Source organism: Acomys minous, assembly GCF_964271855.1.
Source record: "Acomys minous genome assembly, chromosome: 12".
NCBI lineage: Eukaryota > Metazoa > Chordata > Mammalia > Rodentia > Muridae > Acomys > Acomys minous.
In genome coordinates this window covers 40,422,631-40,443,625 of record NC_140493.1, presented here as the reverse complement: position 1 = coordinate 40,443,625, position 20,995 = coordinate 40,422,631, and the positions used below count along the sequence as shown (strand labels likewise).

The following is a 20,995-nucleotide window of genomic DNA, read 5'->3' as shown; positions in this document are numbered from 1 at the left end:
TGAATCCAACAGTAAGCTGAAATTCTAGGCAATTTAAAGGAGTCTTGACCTGCCTAAAGACTACCACTTTTGGGCACTAGTAACAGATCATAAAATATATCAAATACTTTCAAAAGTATCAAAACTTACCACAGAAGGAAAGATAAGAGCTTGTGGGCTCCATAGTCAAGCATACAAAGAAACGAACTAAAACTGTCAGCCCTGAAGCTAAGGAATCATATCCAAAGGGAAAACACAGAATTAACTCAAAGAAAAGACTGCGACCACATTTAAAAATGGAATTCAGGATCCTTTCTGTTGTTCAGATTTTGGCCAATACACTGAGACCATTACTATAATACATTTGGTGGAACATAAATTAGACACAGTCACACACCCAACCCCTTGACTCAACACTTTAAAACTCTATCCCACTTTCACAATATTATAATTCTTTCGGGAAAACAAAACACCAGGTCACAGTATTAAAGGAAGTATCTATATGTTTGTCAAGAATGATGCTCTAGGAGGAACTTCTGTGATGCCACAGCCGCTGGTCACACGCTGCTGCTCTTCAGAACCCAACAAGTAGCTGCTACAATGAAGGACATGAGCTTAGGCTTCGTTTTATCTGAATCAATATTTAAGTAGCATGTATGTATGATTGGAGTCTGTAGTGTCACACAGCAGTTCTAGACGCTACAAAAATTTTACTGAATGAAATGTTTGAAATGAATCTTTTCCAGTTTAGACACAGAAAACATTCAAGAAGTCACATTATTTGCTTAATTATGCTTTCCTTGGGTAAACCCACAAAGCCAGTAATGATCTATCTCTATTAGTTAAGACAAAATGCAGTAATTCAATTGCAGTCTTAATTTCCAGTTTTCACATCTTTTTGCTTAATCGTAGGAATACTCTTTACATTTTCCTTTGAAGCTATTCTTATCTCACCTTGAAAAAAATATATATGTGAGGGGTTTTTCTTGTTGTTGTTGTTGTTGTTTGGTTTGGTTTGGGTTGGGTTTTGGTTTGTATTGGGGTTTTTTGTTGTTGTTGTTGTTTTTAAGGGTTTTGTTTTGTGTTTTTGTTTTTGTTTTTCAAGACAGGGTTTCTCTGTGTAATAGCCCTGGCTGTCCTGGAGCTCTCTTTGTAGACCAGGCTGTACCACTGCCTCCCGGCCCAGTCTATGGTGTTTCCCTTGCATGTATGTTTGTGCAGTGCCATGGAGGCCAAAAGAGGCTATCAGATACGCTGAACTAAAGTCACCAATGGAGTGAGTGCTGGGAACTGAACCTGAACCCAGTGCTCTTACCTGCTAACCCATCTCTCCAGTCCCACAACTAAAATAGTTTTTAAAGTATTTATAATGATAACCTAATTACTATTTATTATAGTTATCTCTGCACTAAAGCCTGTGGAGTGAATACTAATAATGTCCACTTGTGGCTTTTTTTTTTTCCTTTTGGTTTTTCCAGACAAGGTTTCTCTGTGTAACAGTCCTGGCTATCCTGGCCTCACCTTTTTTTCTTTTTTTTTTTAAGATCTATTTTTTTATTATTATGTATACAGTGCTCTGCCTGCATGTACATCTGCAGGCCAGAGGAGGACATCAGATCACATTATAGATGGTTGTGAGCCACCATGCAATTGCTGGGAAGTGGACACACACACACACACACACACACACACACACACACACACACACACACCACTTATTGCTCCTAGATTCTACAATATACATGTCTGCCCAAACTATCTCTGGAGCAAACAACAATGTAATCATTCACTGGCATATGTCAGTATGTAACAATCAGCATGATTGGGGGAAGTAGAAACCTGAAAGGATAGACAGAGGCATTCACATAAAATGCTAATTCTTCCCTTGCTGCTACTTGTACATACCAAACAACAAATCACTTTTTCCCAATTCTCTGATCAGGGCGTACATACAATTTTAGATTTTTATCTATGCCATCTTAAGGGTGGTTTTACAGGTATGTCTAAGGTATTAAGGAATTTCCCAAGGTCACAGAACCAGAAAGTGGTAGAGTAGGCCTGAGTCTCAAGCTGATTGGACACTGCCTTCCACACCATATATCCCAGCAAACCAGAGAAGGGAGCTGCCAGTAATTTCCAAGCGTACGTAATCCTCAAAGAGGATCTGTGTTCTGTATGCATTCCCAAACCTTAAGACTCAGAGCCAACAAAGGCACAGAGCCATTAAGAAACTGGTTTGTTCGACAGATGAAAGAGGTTGAAATTACATCCAGAGTTTGACAAGAACAAAAACAGAAACACCTGAATGCAAACGAAATGAAGAGGTCTGGACACATGGTGCAGCAGCACTGGCTGCTCTTCCAGAGAACCTGGGTTTGCTTCCCAGCACCCACCCACATAGTGACATACAGCCTTTGTAAGTCCAATCCCAGGGGATCCCACGCCTTCTTTCTGGACTCTGTGGGTACCAGTCATGCACACACATGGCGCACAGATATGCAGACAAAACACACACACACACACACACACACACACACACAAATTTTAAACCTAAAACACAGAAAAGAGACAGTTAGCAACAATCTCTAAAATGTTATACAATCCCAGTTACGTATTGTTACTTACTTAACTGTTTACAAGCAATGTAACAGATTCGCATCTTACTACTTTCCCTAAAAGATATTAAATTCGGTAGTAAAGGAGCACTTGGGAACGTGAGCTCGTCAAAACGGGCACATCCGGGCGGTGCCTGGCAGTGAGTTGCGCTCCTTGCACAGAGAAGGGTGGCTTGGACGATTACAGAGTGGACAGGTGAAGAAGGTAGCCTGTGCGTGTAAGCTTTCCCGCACCTGGGCGTTAGAGCGCTACAAGACTCCCAGCGGCAGGGACCGGTCCGACCAGTCCAGGGAGGTGCTGCGCCTGCGCCCTGCAACCTATCCGGAGAGCACAAAGCCTCCCTTCCCCAGAAGGAGCTGGGGTCGCTGCACCCCAAATCGTCCCAGCTGTCTTGGAGAAGGAAACACGTCCCTTTAGGCCACACAGACCTAGGGTCTTATACCCCAAAACCTGGAAGACAAGACCGAAATTTCCACCACAACCCTACCAAAGAACCACTTTGTCCCGACCTCTCTAGGAAACAGGGATGGATGAGCAAGTCTCGGTCATCTTAACCCTTAGAGGCCCAGAGATTATTATCTTGAGATATTTGATCCACAGTCCTCTCACAGCGCTGGCGCCTCAGGGTAAGACTGACTGGATACTGTAGTTTTCTTACCCATCGGGGCATCTACCATCACAACCGCCACTATCATCTATCATCAGGAGAGTCAAAACTCAAATATTTAAGCTTCTATTGTTCTGTTTTTTTTTTAAGCTCTTTCACTTTTTAATTTTTTTTTAAACACAGCCAAGGCAATTAAATGTTAGTCAATCTTAGCAAAATGAAAGGCAAAGATAGGCTAATATATACTAAAATGCTGACATATTTACCTTTAACACACTACACTAAGGTTTTCTCTTTTTTCCATGAAATTAATTTTTTATTAATTTATTAATATTACATCTTGATTGTTAGCCCTTCCCCTGTTTCCTCTCCATTCTTCCCTCCCTCCCACTTCCCCCCTTCTCCCCTCCCCTATGTCTGTGATTGAGGGAGACTTCCACCCCCTATGTATGCTCTAAGATTATCGAGTCTCTTCTTGGTAACTTGCTATCTTTCCTCTGAGTGCCACCAGGCCTTCCCATCCAGGAGACATGGTCAGAAAAGGGGCACCAGAGTTCATGTGAGAATCAGATCTCACTCTCCACTCAATGGTGGAGAATATCGTGTTCATCGGCTAGGTCTTGGTAGGGGTTCGAAGTTTACTGCCTATTTCTCCTTGGCTGGTGCCTTAGTTTGAGGAGGACCCCAGGACCCAGATCTGCCTGTCATAAAGTTCTTCTTGTAGGTTTCCAGGACACTGTGGGTCCTATTATTTCCTCATTCTTCCATGCTACTCTCGCCTAAAGTCTCAATAGGATGTCCTCTCCTCTGACCCACTTTCTTGGTACGTAAAGTTTTTCATGGGACGTATCCCTTGGACTAGTGTTTTGATATAAGTGAGTATATACCGTTTGTCTCTCTTTGCTTCTGGGTGAACTCACTCATTATAATAATTTCTAGGTCAATCCATTTGTCCACAAATTTCTGGAATTCCTTGTTTTTAATAGCTGAGTAATACTCCATAGTGTAAATGTACCACAGTTTCTTAGTCCATTCTTCTACTGAGGGACACTTAGGCTGTTTCCATGTTCTGGCTATTGTGTATAAAGCAGCTATGAACATGGTTGAGCATATGTCCCTGTTGTGTGTTAGGGCATTTTCTGGGTATATTCCAAGGAGTGGGATAGCTGGGTCTTGAGGAAGCCCTATTCCCATTTTTCTGAGAAAACGCCAGATAGCTTTCCAAAGCGGTTGTACTAGTTTGCATTCCCACCAGCAGTGAAGGAGTGTTCCTCTCTCTCCACATCCTCGCCAACATGTGGTGTCATGTGAGTTTTTGATCTTAGCCATTCTGATGGGTGTAAGGTGGAATCTCAGTGTCGTTTTGATTTGCATTTCTCTGATGCCTAACGAGGATGAGCATTTCTTTAAGTGTTTCTCAGCCATTTGATATTCCTCTGTTGAGAATTCTCTGTTTAGTTCTAAGCCCCATTTCGCAATTGGGTTGTTTGGTTTTGTGGTGTTTAATTTCTTGAGTTCTTTATATATTTTGGATATTAAACCTTTGTCAGATGAAGGGTTGGTGAAGATCTTTTCCCAGTCTGTAGGCTGTCGCTTTGTCCTCTTGACAGTGTCTCCAGCCTTACCACTGTGAGCTGAGGTATGTGTTCTCCAGTCGGAAGGAGTCTGTAAGCCAGAGGCTAGTCCTCACCAGAAACCAAGGCTGAAGGCAGCTTGACCTTGGACATCTGACCTCCAGGGCAATGAGAAAGTGAAATTCTGTCATCTAGCCCAAGCAGCCCATGGCATTTTGTTACCACACAGGGAACATACTTATAGCGTTGAGAAAAGTAAAGGCTTAATTCCCCGACTCTTTGAAACTGCAGTAGCACTGAGACGCAATCTGAGAAGCTTGGCCCATGATCTAATTCTTGGCCCTTTCCAAGAATTCTAAAATCCATTTAATGCATCCCACGCCGCCCACAAAAGCAAACAAGAAAACAACGAAACAAACAAAATGTACCTTTAGTCCTAGGGCAGCTCTGATAGATTCTAGCCCTAGCTAAACTAGACCAGAGTAAAGGCTAATTGGTAGGAAGGCTGCTGAGACGGAGTTAGGGCTGGGTACAAGATCCAGGTTTGTAGCGGTGGCTTGCCTGTGATCCCAGCACTTGGGCCAGGGAGGGAAAGATCTCTGAATTCTGGCCAGTCTGGTCTACAGAGCTAGTTCCAGGACAGCCAGGGTTACACAAAGAAACCCTGTCAAAAAGAAAAAAAGAACGGACCAAGTTGATGAGTTAAAAACACCTGGATTGACACAGACCTCTGGGAGACAAAACTCTTTTAACTGGACGGTGCCGGCTTGCTATGTATGAGAGCCAGGACTGCCACCCAGAGCTGTTGCCTTTAATAGTGTGGCCATGAGAAACCTTGCAAGGAACCAAAGAGTTTGCCTGGCCTAGCTGCCTTGAGAGGCATGCATCATAGGCGCTTCAGGTAAGAGTTTATGGTTCCTGGGGCACAACGTGTCTTCCAGTTTCTGAGAGACGGATGCACTCTTTCAGGCAGTGAGGCATTCAGACCGCTTTCTGTTTTGCTGTATGTTCCCTTAGTAGTCAAGGAAGCACGGATGTTAGCTCTGTTTCTCAACAATTAAACTTTATTATACAACCCAACTAACTTACACAAAAGGGAAAAAAGGCTAAAGGGAAACAAGAGTGAACCTCCCGGTATTCGTTCCATGGGATGGGTCCCTAGGTGTCTCTGGCCTGCATGCTTGTCCGGCCTGTTCGCTGATCCTCTTCCAGATCCACATGTACTCAAGTCCGGTCTGAACCTGCTGTTCCTCTCTCCTCTCCACCTGACTATCTCTCTCATACAAGGGCTGGTCTCCTCCTCCCAACGAGGGTCGATTAGAAACACAGTAGTCCAGGTGGAGTCCCCAGGTCCGCTTCCTGAATTCCAGGCCCAGGATGGCCCCACCCAGTCTGTCTCAAGGTTAATCTCAGGGAGTATCCGTGGTGTGTCCATGGGCAAAGCCCGCCAAGACTGCTTTCACCTGTGCTCTGTCACCCATGACAAAGCTTACAATCCTCCCCACAAGTTTGACAGGACAGTTAGTCTTAGACACTAATCTTGGGTACCCTATATAGCTTGCAAATGTCATTGTACCCTGGCAACTACAACTCTGTAAATCCTGCTTCATCCAAGGATCAACTTTATTTTCAAATTCTTCAGTAGACCCATCTTTTATCTGCTTGTGTAGAGAACAAAATCCCAGTCCTCTTCATCTAAGTGCAAATATTCTGTTCTCAATTACTCTTGACTCTGTAAAGATTGTGTGTGTGTGTGTGTGTGTGTGTGTGTGTGTGTGTGTGTGTGTGTGTGTGTGTACACATCAGTGCAGTATCTGCAAAGGCCAGAAGAGGGCATCAGATCACCTGGAATTAGAGTTACAGGCAGTTAGATGTAAATCACCCTGGGTCCTTTGAAAGAGTATTGTGTGGTCTTAACCTCTGAGTGAACTCTTTTGACTCTTTCAAAAGGTTTTCTGCTTTTTATTTTGTCTCTCCAACTCACCCACATCCTGTTTATCATTTTTTGTTTTGTTTTGTTTTGGTTTTGCTTTTGTTTTTTTTGTTTGGTTGGTTTTTTTTTTTTTTGGAGGCAGGTGATATTGGACTTATTGATTGGTAGGCAAGTTGACAGACCTCATGCAAGAGTTAATTTTAAATTCAGAAATAAATAACCTAAAAAAAAAAAAAGAAAGAAAGAAAATCATAGCAAACATGAATTCCAAGCATTTATATTGGCTTGGACTGACTGAGTTATCTTTAAAAACCATATAAAAATTGAAAAGGTCAGGAGGGCAACTGTGTTGAACTGTCATATTTAAAATAGGTTCTAAGAAATCTCTATAAATGAAGGAATTTCTTCCTAATTAAAAAAAAAAGAAAGAAAGAACCTGGTAGGACAGAAAGCAAATAGGAACTGTGCAGTGCAGCTATTTGTACTTAAATTCTTGGTTAAACATAATATATTTGAACTAGTTCTTTGATAATTTTGTACAGTGTATTTTGATCATATTCACACGCCTTGTCGCAGAGCACTCCTGCCTGCCTTCCCTCCCTACTTCATGTTCGCTCTCTCTTTAAACCCAAAGCTGATTTGTGCCATCCAATTACTCTTGGACTTGTGGCCTGCTATGGAGCTATCAGAGGTCACACCCTTTACAAAAACTAACACTCTCACAGCTGCTCTCAATGACCAATATCTCCTCAAAATAAGAGTGGGACTTTGAGCTGGGTGTGGTGGCACACGCCTTTAATCCCAGCACTCAGGAGGCAGAGGCAGGGGCATCACTGAGTTTGAGACCAGCCTCGTCTACAAAGTGAGTCTAGGACAGCCAAAGCTACACAGAGAAACCCTGTCTCGAAAAACAAAACAACAACAACAACAACAACAAAAGAGTGGAACTTTGGCTAGACAGGGTGGTGCACACCTTTAATCCCAGTACTCAGGGAGGTGGAGTGGACTGCTGTGAGTCTAGGACAGTCAAGGCTACACAGAGAAACCCTATCTCAATAAACAAACAAAAAAAAATTGGAGTGGGACTTTGTGCCCATCTCTCCTAAATGCTTGCTCGTATTTTGTCTCTCTTGAGCCTTTCCAGGGTCTCTTATATGCAACCACAACTGCTATGAGTTCATATGTGAACCTGCCCTCTGTTCTTTATTTCACATATATGAATGTTTTGCCTGCATGTATGTGTGCCACATGCATGCAGTGCCTGCAGAAGCCAGAAGAGGGCATCAGATCCCACGGAACTGATGGGACTGGAGTTGGACAGTTTTTATCACCATATAGGTTCCAGAAACCAAAACCTGGTTCTTTGCAAGAGCAAACCGGGATCTTAACTACTCAGCCATCTCTCCAGAGGCCCTATATTTGTTCTTTGTTTCATTTTTATTTATTTGGTGTGTGTGTGTGTGTGTGTGTGTGTGTGTGTGTGTGTGTGTGTGTGAGTGAAATTGAGTATGTATGCACATACACCATGCCATGCATATGGAGGCCAGAGGGAAACTTTGGGAGTTGGTTCTTTCCTTCCACCATGTAAGCTCTTCAGACCAAACTCAGATTTCCAAGGCTTTATGGCAGACAGAACCTTTAGCCATTGAGGCAACTCCCCAATTCTGTATCATTTTGTAGTGTGTGTGTGTGTGTGTGTGTGTGTGTGTGTGTGTGTGTGTTGGGGCCTGCCTGCCTGTCTTGCTGTTTCATGTCCTGTTTCTAGCAGCTTCCATGTCTGTGTTTATCTTGGTTAGCTAGTCATGTTTACTGCTCTGAGAACGCGCCCCTCCCTTCCTCGAGACTTTTCCTCCTGTGTGCAATCACCTCTTGAGGGATTTCACCTGGGAGGAGGATTCCTGTTTGGCTGCCTATAAGAAGGCTCTTTGGAACTCTGGAGGGGCCGGACGAGAATAATAAACCACTGCCATGGCTGCTGCTGCGGCTGCTACTCTCTTAGCACGAAGGACCTCTGTGTTATTGTGTGTGTGTGTGTGTGTGTGTGTGTGTGCGCGCGCGCGCGCGCTCATGAGTTAAATCTGCAGTCCCTCGCCCTCGACTCAGTACCGCGGTGGCGCGGGCACCACATTGGAGGATGTTTTTGTGCACTGTGTATTCTAGTGTCAATTTCTGTGCCCAGAAATCTGGTTGCAGTCCAGACATTGGAGTTGTCATTTCTAAGAGGTATCTCCTATTTCAGTGTCATGTGAAAATTGTTCTCCATCACCTCTGATTCGTTAGTGAAGAGCTGAACAGCCTATGCCTGGGAGGAGAATTGGGTCAGGACTTGCCATCCATCTGGGGTGGAGGGAGATAGAGGAGGAAGTTGCTTTGAGAAGATTGCCATGAGGAGGTCACCATGGGGGAGTCACCATTGGGACACAGATGAAGAGGCAGGTGTCAGAACAAGACTAAGATGACAGATAATGGATCATGTGCCGGGACATAGGCAAGGCCAGTACTGTCTGGTTAGAATAGCTGGGTATCTGCCCAGCTGTTGTGCCTTGTGCCTATAATAAATAAATACAAGACTCTATGTCATTATTCAGAGGAAGAGCAGGCACAGGAAAAAAACTTATGGTTATATTTGTACCTGTAAGTTGTGTACATATTAAAAACTTGTTTTTTTAAAAAGGATCAATAAGAATGGAATATAGCAGAGAAGGGGTATTATGAGGTGAATAAGGTCAAAGTATATTATACATGTATAAAAACATGTACATGATGTCACGGTGAAACTTTTTGTGTATAATTAACATGTGCCAATTTTTTAAAAATCTAAAACTTGTTGAGAAACCAGTTGAGAAGCCAGCTGGACATATGATACAAGAATAAGCTAAGAATCAAATTGTTAGCTGGGCGTGGTGGCGCACGCCTTTAATCCCAGCACTCGGGAGGCAGAGGCAGGTGGATTGCTGTGAGTTCGAGGCCAGCCTGGTCTACAAAGCGAGTCTAGGACAGCCAAGGCTACACAGAGAGACCCTGTCTCAAAAAACCAAAACAAAAAACAAAACAAAAAACAAAAACAAAAACAAAAAAAAAACAAAGAATCAAATTGTTCAGCTCTGTCACATAGAGTCAGATTAGAGAGATGGCCAGGCTTCCAGCATTTTCTTTACCACACCACATAAGAGACTGCTTACTATGACTACACGGAGGAAAACCTTGCTCCAAATGAGTTCGCAGACCTTACAACCCAAGAAGCAAAGAACAGCTAGCAAATGCTGGGTGAGTGGGGCAAATGTGGAGAAAGGAGTAGGGCTGGCTCACTCATGGTCCATCATTTCTGCCCAATTCAGTTTTCAGATGTACTGTGCCTTCTGACCTCTTCCACAAGTAAGGGATAAGGATGCTGGGGATGTTGTGAAAGGCAGAAGACGCCTCCCAATAGTTCCAGGAAATCACTATTCTTTTATGGGTGTTTTGTGACTCTTTCCTTGGGAGATATGAACAAATGTATTCACTCCAGAGAACACAACAGTGCTGGAGCAATGTAATAATTTCACCAAGGTCCAATAGGTGAACTGATAGGTTTACTGAGATTGCTTACAGAGCATAGATGAAGCATTCTTTACGAAAGCATAGAGGATTCCATCTGCATCACCCAAAAGCTGTCCCCAATGAGTGACAACTCACAACAGCTATTTTTCCTGATGTTCCAGTGCAACATGCAGACAGCTGCTAACTGGCTGGTCAGGAGTGTCCTCTGCCCAGTTGTTATTAATTGTATCACCTTGTGATATTATCTCAGGGGATTCCTGGAGCTTCTAAGCATTGTCACTTCCAGAACCTAAACACATGCTCCAATTTGAAGAAACTAACTATAAACAGCATGCTGTAGGAATTAGGAACTAAGAAATAAAGGTTTTTCTATGCATCTATAGTCTTCCTGAGATGGCATTCGATAAAGTAGATACCATAAGTGTCCTGTTGCTGTGAAGAGACACCGTGACCGTGGCAACTGTTATAAGGAAAACGTTTCATTGGGACTGGCTTACAGTTCAGAAGTTTAGTCCATTATCATCATGGCCAGAAGCATGGTAGCTCACAGGAAGACATGGTGCTGGAGAGAAGCTGAGAGTTCTACATCCACATCAGTAGGCATCAGGAAAAGAGAGTGCCACCAGGCCTGGCTTGAGCATCTGAAACTTTAAAGCCGACCTCCAGTGACATGCTTCCTTTAATGAGTCCACACCTCCTAATAGTGCTACTCCCTATGGACCTATGGGGCCATTTTCATTCAATCCACCACACCTTTGTTAGCCATAAAGCCATCTGAACACAGGGATCTCCTATTCCTACCCTCCAACCACACAGATGCAATTGATCAACAGACTCTTAAGGAAGTGTCTTCGGACATTAAGCACACATCCTACTGGGAGCATTGATCAAGTCCCTTTGTATCTTCTTCCATTTCCTTTGTCCTTCAACTCAGTGATCCAGTGACTATTTCCTGTGACTTGTGTTGATTCCTGCACCAAACAGGTGTTCATATGTCTTGTCCTGGTTCCTGGCTGACACAGATCACCAAGAGAGTAAGCTCTTCCTTTGCCTGGGCCTACCGCTGACATTGCTAACCCTCGCCTCTGAGGTTTGCTTTCAGCTTCAGGTACAGACTATCTGACTTACAAGAATTTAAACTTAAGAAATGTGTGTGGCAGGCAGTTCCAGGAGGGACCATGCTGCTTTGTGGGGCCTTTGAGGGATCATGACGTTTCCTTTGTGTCCTTCCTCCATCTTTTGCATTTAGAGAACTCGTTCACTGAATACAGTTTCTGAAGAAACTCCTCCCATCATATCTTGACATCGTAGCCTACACAGGGGCAGGAGGCTTCCTTTCCACACACCCTTCTCCCATTTTAGAGGAAGATAGTTTCAGAAATTCCTAATAGAGACTTCTGCCCTAGGTAATTTAATTTCAACTTGCCACAAGCTATAGTCATCTGAGAGGAGGGAACTTCAATTGAAAAAGTGCTTCTAGTAGATGGGGCTGTAAGCAGACAAGCCTGTAGGGAATTTTCTTAATTAATGATCAGTGGAGGAGGGCCCAGTCCATTGTGGGTTGAGACACCCCTGTGTTCTACAAGAAAGCAGGCTGAGCAAACTGGGAGGAGCAGGCCATGATGAGCAAGCCGTTAGCAGCACCCTTCCATGGCCTCAGCATCAGCTCCTGCCTTCAGGTTCCTGCCCTGCCTGAGTTCCTATCCTGACTTCCTTCAGTAATGAACAGTGATGTGGATGCAAAAGCCACGTAAAGCCTTTCCTCCCCAAGTTGCTTTTGGTCATGGTGTTTCATCACAGTAGTAGTGTCCCTGACTAGGGCAGCTCCCCTTTGCAGCTCACTGGCTAGAAGTTACTGCAGCAGTCACTGCGGAAGGGATTGGGATTGCTGTGCTTCATTAAAGCCAATTGTGTTTCACCTTCTGGAGCTGATGACCTAACTGTCCAGCCTCCAGGAAGAGCCTCTGCTCTCCACGAGCGGATCCCAAGTGGGTGCCCGACTTGCCTAGTTTCTGCGATTATGAGAGTGTAAACACTGGGCAGCGTGCCCCTCCTTATCTTGACTATAAATTCCTTGGAGATTTGCTAATTTAGCACATTTGTGTTTTACAAGCTAGCTTCATACGTGTCTTTTCTCCCTTCTAGTCCACACTGGGCAGTCAACACCAGTCCATGGTAAGTGGGGGACGGGATGCAATTGGGGGGAAAAATGCCACATAAATAGGAAAACTGCCCTGCAACTTGTCTAATGTCATAATAAGAAAAACCAATTAAAAACCAATTACTTTGGCACTAGGGAAACAACAGGCTAAGCCTTTGGAATAGAACAGTCTCAAGAAATAGAAGGGGTTCTTTTCAGAAGAGCTCAGTTGGTTTGTGAAGGATGGACAGGACTCTGATGGGTGGCAAGGCCCAGGACAGAGGGAACAGTGCTGGCACACCCGGGGTTCTAGGAAGGCCAGTTGCTTAGAAAATGGTCAGAATTCCAGGGTTTGAGGAGAACGTGATACATAACTAACAGTGGAGGACCAGGGGAAAGCAGATGAAGGAGGCAAGATTTTCATGGATTCCCTAAGCCAACGTGAGAAATTAAATTCAAATCTGCGGGCACTGGGAATTCAGTTCAATCCGGTTGACGTTTCCAAGTGTGGCTGGTGAAGTGACTGGGGGCAAACCCAGCAGAATTTTATAATAGACTGTGTGAGGGATTTCTAAGTTACGTGCCAAGGTCCTAGCAGAGACGTGAGCTGCTGCAAACATTCCGAAGGAGAACTTACGATGACGGGCAAGAACTGGGTCCATGTGGGAGGTGAGGGAAAAGACTGAGTCAGTGATGACTGAGATTTGAACCTTGGGAAACAAGCTGAACAGTGAGAGCATTTGCCAGAATTACAGGCCATAAAATGCCCAGACAGAAAACCAATCCATATTGTGCAAACCGGAGCATGCATCCTCTGCCTTGCCCGGTATGTATTTTATCATTTCACACACAGCATTCAGCTTCGTTTTGAATGCGGGTAGAGACAGGATGACCCTTCTTGTGAGGCACACAGACACCACCACCTTTCTAGCACCATCCATGAGGTAATCCCCGATCAATAGTCTATTCCTATATCACCCTATAAACCTATCAGGCTAGATTGGGCCAGATGAGGACATGGGAATATTAAAACCACATCAGACACACACACACACACACACACACACACACACACACACACACACACACCAGCCCCAAGAACTTACGAAACACAGCAGACCAAGGAAAGGTACAACCCTCTCACCTGGGTGCTCTAAAGAAGACGATATCTAATGCTGTGATGATGACTGTCCCCACTGAGCTGTCATCTGACCACCCAGTACGTGCACCATGGGACAGACCTGCAGAGAACTCCCAACATCTCAGCTTAATCCCTATTGCTGAGTCTGCCTACTTGAGTTGCTGCCCATCCTCTTGCCTCTGCAGCTCACCTCACCTCAGAAGTCTGAATTGAGCACTCCATGGTGATTCTCCAGGACTCTCCAATGGGCCAATAGGGCTCCTTATCTTCTTCCCACACCGCTCAAGACTCTCTGCATCTTTATCAGCTCTGCCTCTGTTTTAAAGATTTATTTTATAGTTAATTATGTATCTGTGCACATGTATGCAGGTGTCGGCAGAGGCCAGAAAGGTCATCAGATTCTCTGGAGCTGGAGTTGCAGGTAGTTGTGAGCTTGTCGATGGGGGTGTGGGAACTGAGCTCCAGTCCTCTGAAAGAGCAGCTGGCACTCTTTAACTGCTGAGCCACCGCTCCAGCTCTTCTTAAAAGGCCCCTTTAAGTCCACTGAGCTCGGCTGTGGTCTCTTTAACCCTTTGTAGCCCCTCTTTAACACACATATATACAAACATAGAGATGTAATTACTGCTTACTGTGTGATCTGAGAGTTAACATTAATCATTGAAATTGGAGTATGACTGGGCTTGTTGTTGTTGTTGTTGTTGTTGTTGTTGTTGTTGTTGTCAATGGCCAGCTATTGGTGGAAATCTTAACTATTTGGCAAATTGCAGCCAACTAAACCAACATAGCTTATATGTTCATTGTTATTCAATAAATCCAGACTTTATGGAAAGACACAAGTGTATCTGCCTATTTTCTGTATGGGGTGTTCATGACAGTGTACCTTTTGATTTTGGAAAGGTTCTTAATGTTAGAACTAAATCTTAGTCACTATTCTATAGTTGTGGAGAAACATCATGACCAAGACAAGTCTTTCTTCTTATGAAAAGAAAGCATCTAATTGGGGACCTGCTTATAGTTTCAGAGGGTTAGTCCATTATCATCATGGTAGAGGGCATGATGGCAGGCAAGTGTGGTCCTGGAGAAGTAACAACTACATCCTTATATGGAAGCTGAGAAAGAGAGAGGCTTGCATGGACTTTTGAAACCTAAAAGTCCACCCCCAGTGACACACTTCCTCCAACAATGCCTCACCTCCTAATCCTTCTCAAAAAGTGCCACTCTGTGGTGACTAAGCATTCAAATATATGAGCCTATGAGGCCCATTCTTATTCAAACCACCACAAACTGTGAATGAGAAAATGCATACAAGTATACCCTATAGAAGGCCTATCTGATTAACATTTCCAAGTAGAATTCCTCCTGGGTTTATTATCTTTTATTTTATTTTCCTTTGAGACAAAGTCCCATGTAGCCCAGTCTGGTCTTGTAGTAGAGAACGGCCGAGAACTTTTGATCCTCCTGCCTCCATACCCTGACTTCTGGGATTATAGACACTCACTACTGTGTCTGCTTTTGTGTAGTGCTAGGGACTGAGTCCAGGACTTCGCGCATGCTAAGCAAGCACTCTACCATCTGAGCCACAGTCACAGTTCCTATTTCATGCTTTTTTTTTTAAGACTCCAAACTTTATAGACTATATGGAGTTTCTTTTGAGGATGATAAAAAAAATTTTAATAGATAAAGATGATAATTACTCAATTCTGGGGAAATGCCAATAACTGCTTTGTACATTTTTATTTCCTTTTTTTTTTTAGATTATAATATTACATCATTTCCCTCTTCCATTTCCTCCCTCCGAGCCCTCCCCCAAACCCCACCTTGCTCTCTCTAAACTTCATGTCCTTTTTCTTCCATTAACTTTTGCTTTATGTATGTGTGTGCATGAGTGTATATGTGTGTGTGTGTGTGTGTGTGTGTGAGAGAGAGAGAGAGAGAGAGAGAGAGAGAGAGAGAGAGAGAGAAAGAAAGAAAGAAAGAAAGAAAGAAAGAAAGAGTGTTTATAACTATATAAATACAACCTGCTCCAACAGTGTAATGCTACTTGTATGAATATGGTTTGGGGCCAACCATTTGGTTTTGGATAACCACTTGGTGCTCTCCCCTAGAGAAGACTATTTCTCCTGCTCTCAACATTCCTCAGTTGCCTGTAGGTTTGTATAGGTTTGCAGCCTAGCTTTCCTAGCATGTCTGTTGTCCTTGTTCATCTCATGTTAGGGCAGCCATGTTAGTGAGACTTTATGGGTGTAGCGTCTGACATTCCTAGGAGATACAACCCCACAGCAAATTCCCTGCTCCTCTGGCTCTTAAAATCTTTCTGACCCCTTTTCAGCAATGGCCCCTGAGCCTTAGGTGCAGGAGTTGTGTTGTAGAAATAGCAGTTGGGCTAGCCTCCATTGTTAGACATTTTGATTGGTTGTGGTTTTCTGTAGTGATAGCCATTTGTTGCAAAGAGAAGTTTCCTTGGTGAGGGTTGAGGGTGTGAGGACAAATATTCAAAATGTAGTTAGGGCTAATCCTGTTTAGTAAAGTGATTATTGTAGGTTTCCTTCCAAGATCCACAACCTCACTAGCCCTGGGTAGTTTGCTAGGTTTCCAGTACCGGGCATGATTTCCCTCTTGTTGACTGGGTCCTAAGCCCAATTAGAGAGATGTCACACTGTTACTTTGTATATTTTAAAAATTATTTATTATTTGAAGATTATACCTTCAAGGTTATGTATGCCACTACTGTACCCTAGGATTGTTGTGGTTCATAGGTGTCATAGCTGGAGAGGCCTGTTGGCTGCACCCTTCATTTGGAAGCTTGTATGGTTCTTCCTGCTGCTATATGAGAGCTAGTCTTCCAAGGAGGAGGCAGCTCGGGGGCCTCTGGGCCCTGCATCTGATGTGCATTGTGTCTGCAGCAATGGGACTTACCTTCCACCTCTGCAGGGGCTGGAGTGGCAACCAGTGGCCATAGCAACAGCCTGTACTCTTTTGGGGGGCTCCTAGACAGCCTGCAATGTTTTGGGGGGCTCCTAGACAACTGGTAATGCTTTGGGGGGCTCCTAGACAGCCTGTAATGCTTTGGGGGCTCCTAGACAGCCCTAATAAATACCTTGAAAGAGTGCTTCTCTTGTCTGGCATTTAGGTTGTTAGTCTTGGGCTCTTGGAGGGAGAATTGTAACCCCACTTTGTACATTTTAAAGCAGGTGAAAAGTTTATGGTAAGTGAACCTATCTCAACAAGCTGTTATTGTACTGATAGCTCAATATGTTTGTGAGTAGCTGGGGATGCACATTTATGTCTTCAAGTGTAAACTTTGAAGAGGACAGCGAGGCCTTCCTCATCTTCACTTTTGACCATGAAGCAAATGGCTTTGCACTGGTACCTGTCCCCACCGTAATAATTGTCTTGCTTACAGGCCCAACCAACCATGGGATGCACCAAAGTGCTTTCTTTTTATAAGTTCACTTACCTCAGGCATGTATTACAATACTGGGAGCTAACACATGCAAGGTCAAGGGTTGAAATGTCATAATTTTTCCTATGTGGCATAAGGAGAAGTGGAATTCCAGGCAGCATTTACACAGAACATTTCTGATTATTACAAATTGCTGATCTCAGGTGTGAGAATCCTGAATAGGGAATATGGGGCTCCATGACTCAGGACTCTCACAGTTTTGGCCATGAGAGTAGATAGTTGTCCCAGAGAAGGGAAGCATCAGTAGAGATTCTAGAATAGACAAGGGGAGAAGGTGTGGCCCAGGGAGAAGAGAAGTCAGATGATTCAAATAGAAGGAACTCCATCTTATAAAAGGAGCCGAATGGAACTTGTGAGAAAGTCTCAGGAGAGACAGAGAGAGTCATAGGAAGAGAAGGGAAAACTGGAGTGCTAAGGGATATGGAGAGAGATGGTGAGATTGAGAGCAGAGTCCCACTGAGGCGAACTGTGTTACAATGTAGAGGCTGGTATGGTGACAGTGCCAGCTAGACACTTCAGTCTCTAAGTAAAATACATTCCAGCATAAAATAAATAACTATCAAAGTTAGGTGGACAAAGGGAGACCTTAAGAAGAACATTAGATGGACAGTGGTGGCCCATGCTTGCAGTCCCAGTACTTAGGAAGCCAAAGCAAGGGTGATCATGAGTTCAAAGTCAGGCTGGGCTACACAGTGAGGCCCTGTTTCATTTAAAAAGCATGGCTAAGTATGGTAATGTTTGCCTGTAATCTAAATATTCAGGAGGTAGAGGCAGGGGGATCATGAGCTCAAAGTCATCAAAGTCACCAAGATAGCATCTTTAAAAAGAAAAGAAAGTATTGAATATTGAGCCAGGCCTTTCTAAAGAGACCAAAGCACTACAAATAAAGATTTGTTTTCTATCATAGAAAAGATAGCCATACTATAAATAAGATCAAAGAGCAAATCAGTAAAATGGCTTGGGGAAAAAAAAAACACAGACAAGGGTTTTGAACATCACTCACTAAAGCAGTAGTGTTGAGAATTCAACTAGGAAAGCAATTTAATAAGAAAACATGGCCAGGTGTGATGGCACATGCCTATAATCCCAGCATTCTGGGAGGCAAAGGCAGACAGATCTCTGTGAGTTCAAAGTCAGCGTGGCCTACAAAGCGAGTACAGGACACCGAAAGCTACACAGAAACCTTGTCTCAAAAACAAAAAACAAAAAACAAACAAAACAAAACAAAAACAAAAAACAACAAAAAAAAAAACCCAGCATGGACAAAGAATTCACAGAAGAAGAAATGCAAATAATTTGGAAGTTATGGGACCATTTTCTATCTTAAGAGAAGGAAAGATTTAAAAAGTACAACCACATGCAGTGTTGGCCAGACTGGTGGGGAAAGACCCACCACGCTGAGTGGGAAGGGACAGTACATAGTTTTCTTATCAAAAATCCCAACTTTGTTTTTTCATTCCCATAGCAATTCAACTTCTGTGTCAGACTCCTCAGACATCAGTGAAAAAGTTCTGTCCCCAAGTGGAAAGTTCTCAAAACACATCACTAAGAGGGCAAAGTAGAATATGGCCACTGTGATGTATTGCTAGTATTCTGTTACGGGAGGAATGAGACATACTCAGAATCCATATTCCTTATTTGTTGCGTGTAGAATAAACACCAGCATTTACATGTTGAAGATAAGATATGACAGATAGCCAAGTGTAATGTCGCCCTCCTGTAATCTTAGCACTTGGGAGGCAGAGACAGGCTCTGTGAACTCGAGGCCAGCCTGGTCTACAAAGTGAGTCCACGAAAGCCAAGGCTACACAGAGAAACTGTTTTGGGAAAAAAAAAAATGAAAAACCAAAGATATGGCAGATGGTGGAGAGTCACAATCAATATTTCCCCTACCAGTTTTCAAAACCATGTCAACAGTAGATTTAAGCAGAAGGCCCTGAGTTATAGAGGACCTCACAGGGCTGCCCCATTTACTAGATCAAAGTATCTACATGGCCAGTGGAACTTTCAGGATGATGTGACTCCCGGGCCGTGGGAAGTCCATGGGGCAGAGTGTGGTAGACGTGAGCTTCTCTTTTAGCTTGGAGAGGCTCTTTGCTTAGTGGTCCCAGCTGCACAGGATTCTACACTGTGTCAGCAGGTGGCTCCAGAGGCAGTTGTTTGGGAAGACTGCAGCAAAATGAAAGGGGTGACGCAGATGGAGCCGGCCGCATAATCTTGTGCTCTGCAAACATTAAAACAAAACACTATTGTGTAAATTCTATTTAACTCAGATAAATCTGGACAGATGTAAGAGGATTATGACCTCAGACACGCTCTAATGCGAGCCACGGGTAATTATGTGAGGTATATATGTAGATGTATTGTGAGCAAGAGAGAGAGAGAGCATGTGTGCAAGAACAAGGGAGAAAGACAGATAGACAGACAGACAAACGGAGATTGGTTCATTTTTCTAGGTGCTCCTTGGGCACAGATTTCTCCACAGTTTGTTAGTTTCAGATGGTTCTGAATGTGGCACCCACCCCACCACAAGCCAGTCTCCTGCTAGACATCAAAAGACCACGACTGGGCAGTCCTGTGCCTGGGCAGGAAAATTCTAATTCTTGGAGCCATCTCTGGTCTCTACACAGGGACCTGAGAGAGGCAGACACTGTGACTGTCCTTTCCCCTTATCCCATAATCAACCACTCAACAAATTCATTGGCCCCATCTCCTAGGAGTCACTCTTAGGCGTGCCGTCTCCTTGGAATCCCAATGCCACTTGTCTTGGTCATCCCATTCTCACTTCATACCCAGGTTGTGGGTTAAGGATATGGGAGGGGCAAGAATATTCTTCTATTTTCATTGTCCTTCCTCAACATTAAATCAAATGGTAGCACACATGCAAAGTTCATACCACAGTGCTGGGCTCTGTGATTACTGAACACGGGAGTTAGTATTCATGTGCAAAAGGCATGCAAATAGCATTCCTCCAGTGTGCAAGATCCAACTGCAACCCAGCCGCAAGAGCCTTCCTTGTCTGTTGCTTGCTAGAAATCATCTTTAATTCCCCTGCAACTCTTCGTCCTTCAAACCCCCTCATTAAATCCCTCCCCTTAGGTCAGAGAAGATAATGTTATCGATCTAAAAGGGTATTCACCCCAGGCAAGCAGGCGGCAACTGTAGGTCTATCCCCCCAGTCCTCAATCGCCCTTGCTTTGAGGCTCTGAAAAGAAAGGTGATCTCAGCTGCATCCAACGATGAGATGGGATGTGTTGGATTTCCAAGAGTCAAATTAAAAAAGCATTTTTCTCAAAGAACTGTCTCACTTAATACTAGGAAGAAGGAGGAGGAGGAGGAGGAGGAGGAGGAGGAAGAGGAAGAAGAAGAAGAAGAAGAAGAAGAAGAAGAAGAAGAAGAAGAAGAAGAAGAAGAAGAAGAAGAAGAAGAAGAAGAAGAAGAAGAAAGACCAAAAAGTAGCAAGTGAACGTATGGTTGTACCGAATTAGCAGAGGAACTCCTCAGCACTGTGGGCTGAGGGAGAGTATTATGGTTCAGCCTTGGTAATGCTACTTGCAGTTAAGGGGCAGCTGCTGTAGACTGAGCTCTGTAAAAACCATATGTTGAAGCCCTTTCCCCAGGAAATAGAGCCTTTTAAAGTTGTTCTTACAATCCTAAATTTCTTTGACAACAAGACAAGTTAACTCCTGACAACACCCAGGTGACCTCAAAGAAGGTGATGAGCATTATGGACATGGCTTCAAAGGTGGCAAAATAGCCACTGGGCAAAATGTCCTTGTTCCTGCCACAAACAGAATCTGTCTAAAAATGAGCAACTTAGATGCAGGCAGAGTCGACGACTGCACTCTGCCAAGTCAAGGTAAGCAAGTCCTCAATAGTTCCTGCCCTGCGAACAAGTCTGGCAGAGATGTTAGGCCAGAAAGCTGAAGGTGGGGCTCCAACATTATAAAGTGTATTGGGTGACTGGTCAGGCAGTCAACTGTCTTAAGTCAATTTGTACAT

General features: G+C 43.8%; 1 protein-coding gene across 3 annotated transcripts in view; it reads right to left on the bottom strand.

Annotated features, from left to right (window-relative positions):
• Positions 1–6,668: 6,668 nt before the first annotated feature.
• Positions 6,669–20,995, bottom strand: part of LOC311578445 (uncharacterized protein) — a 30,783-nt gene continuing 16,456 nt past the window's right edge. For all 3 annotated transcript variants that reach the window (XM_084748276.1, XM_084748275.1, XM_084748274.1), the window contains one exon: positions 6,669–6,930. In XM_084748276.1, the coding sequence (XP_084604402.1) occupies positions 6,864–6,930 (67 nt within the window). In that variant the 3' untranslated portion in view covers positions 6,669–6,863. The remainder of the gene's footprint in view (positions 6,931–20,995) is intronic.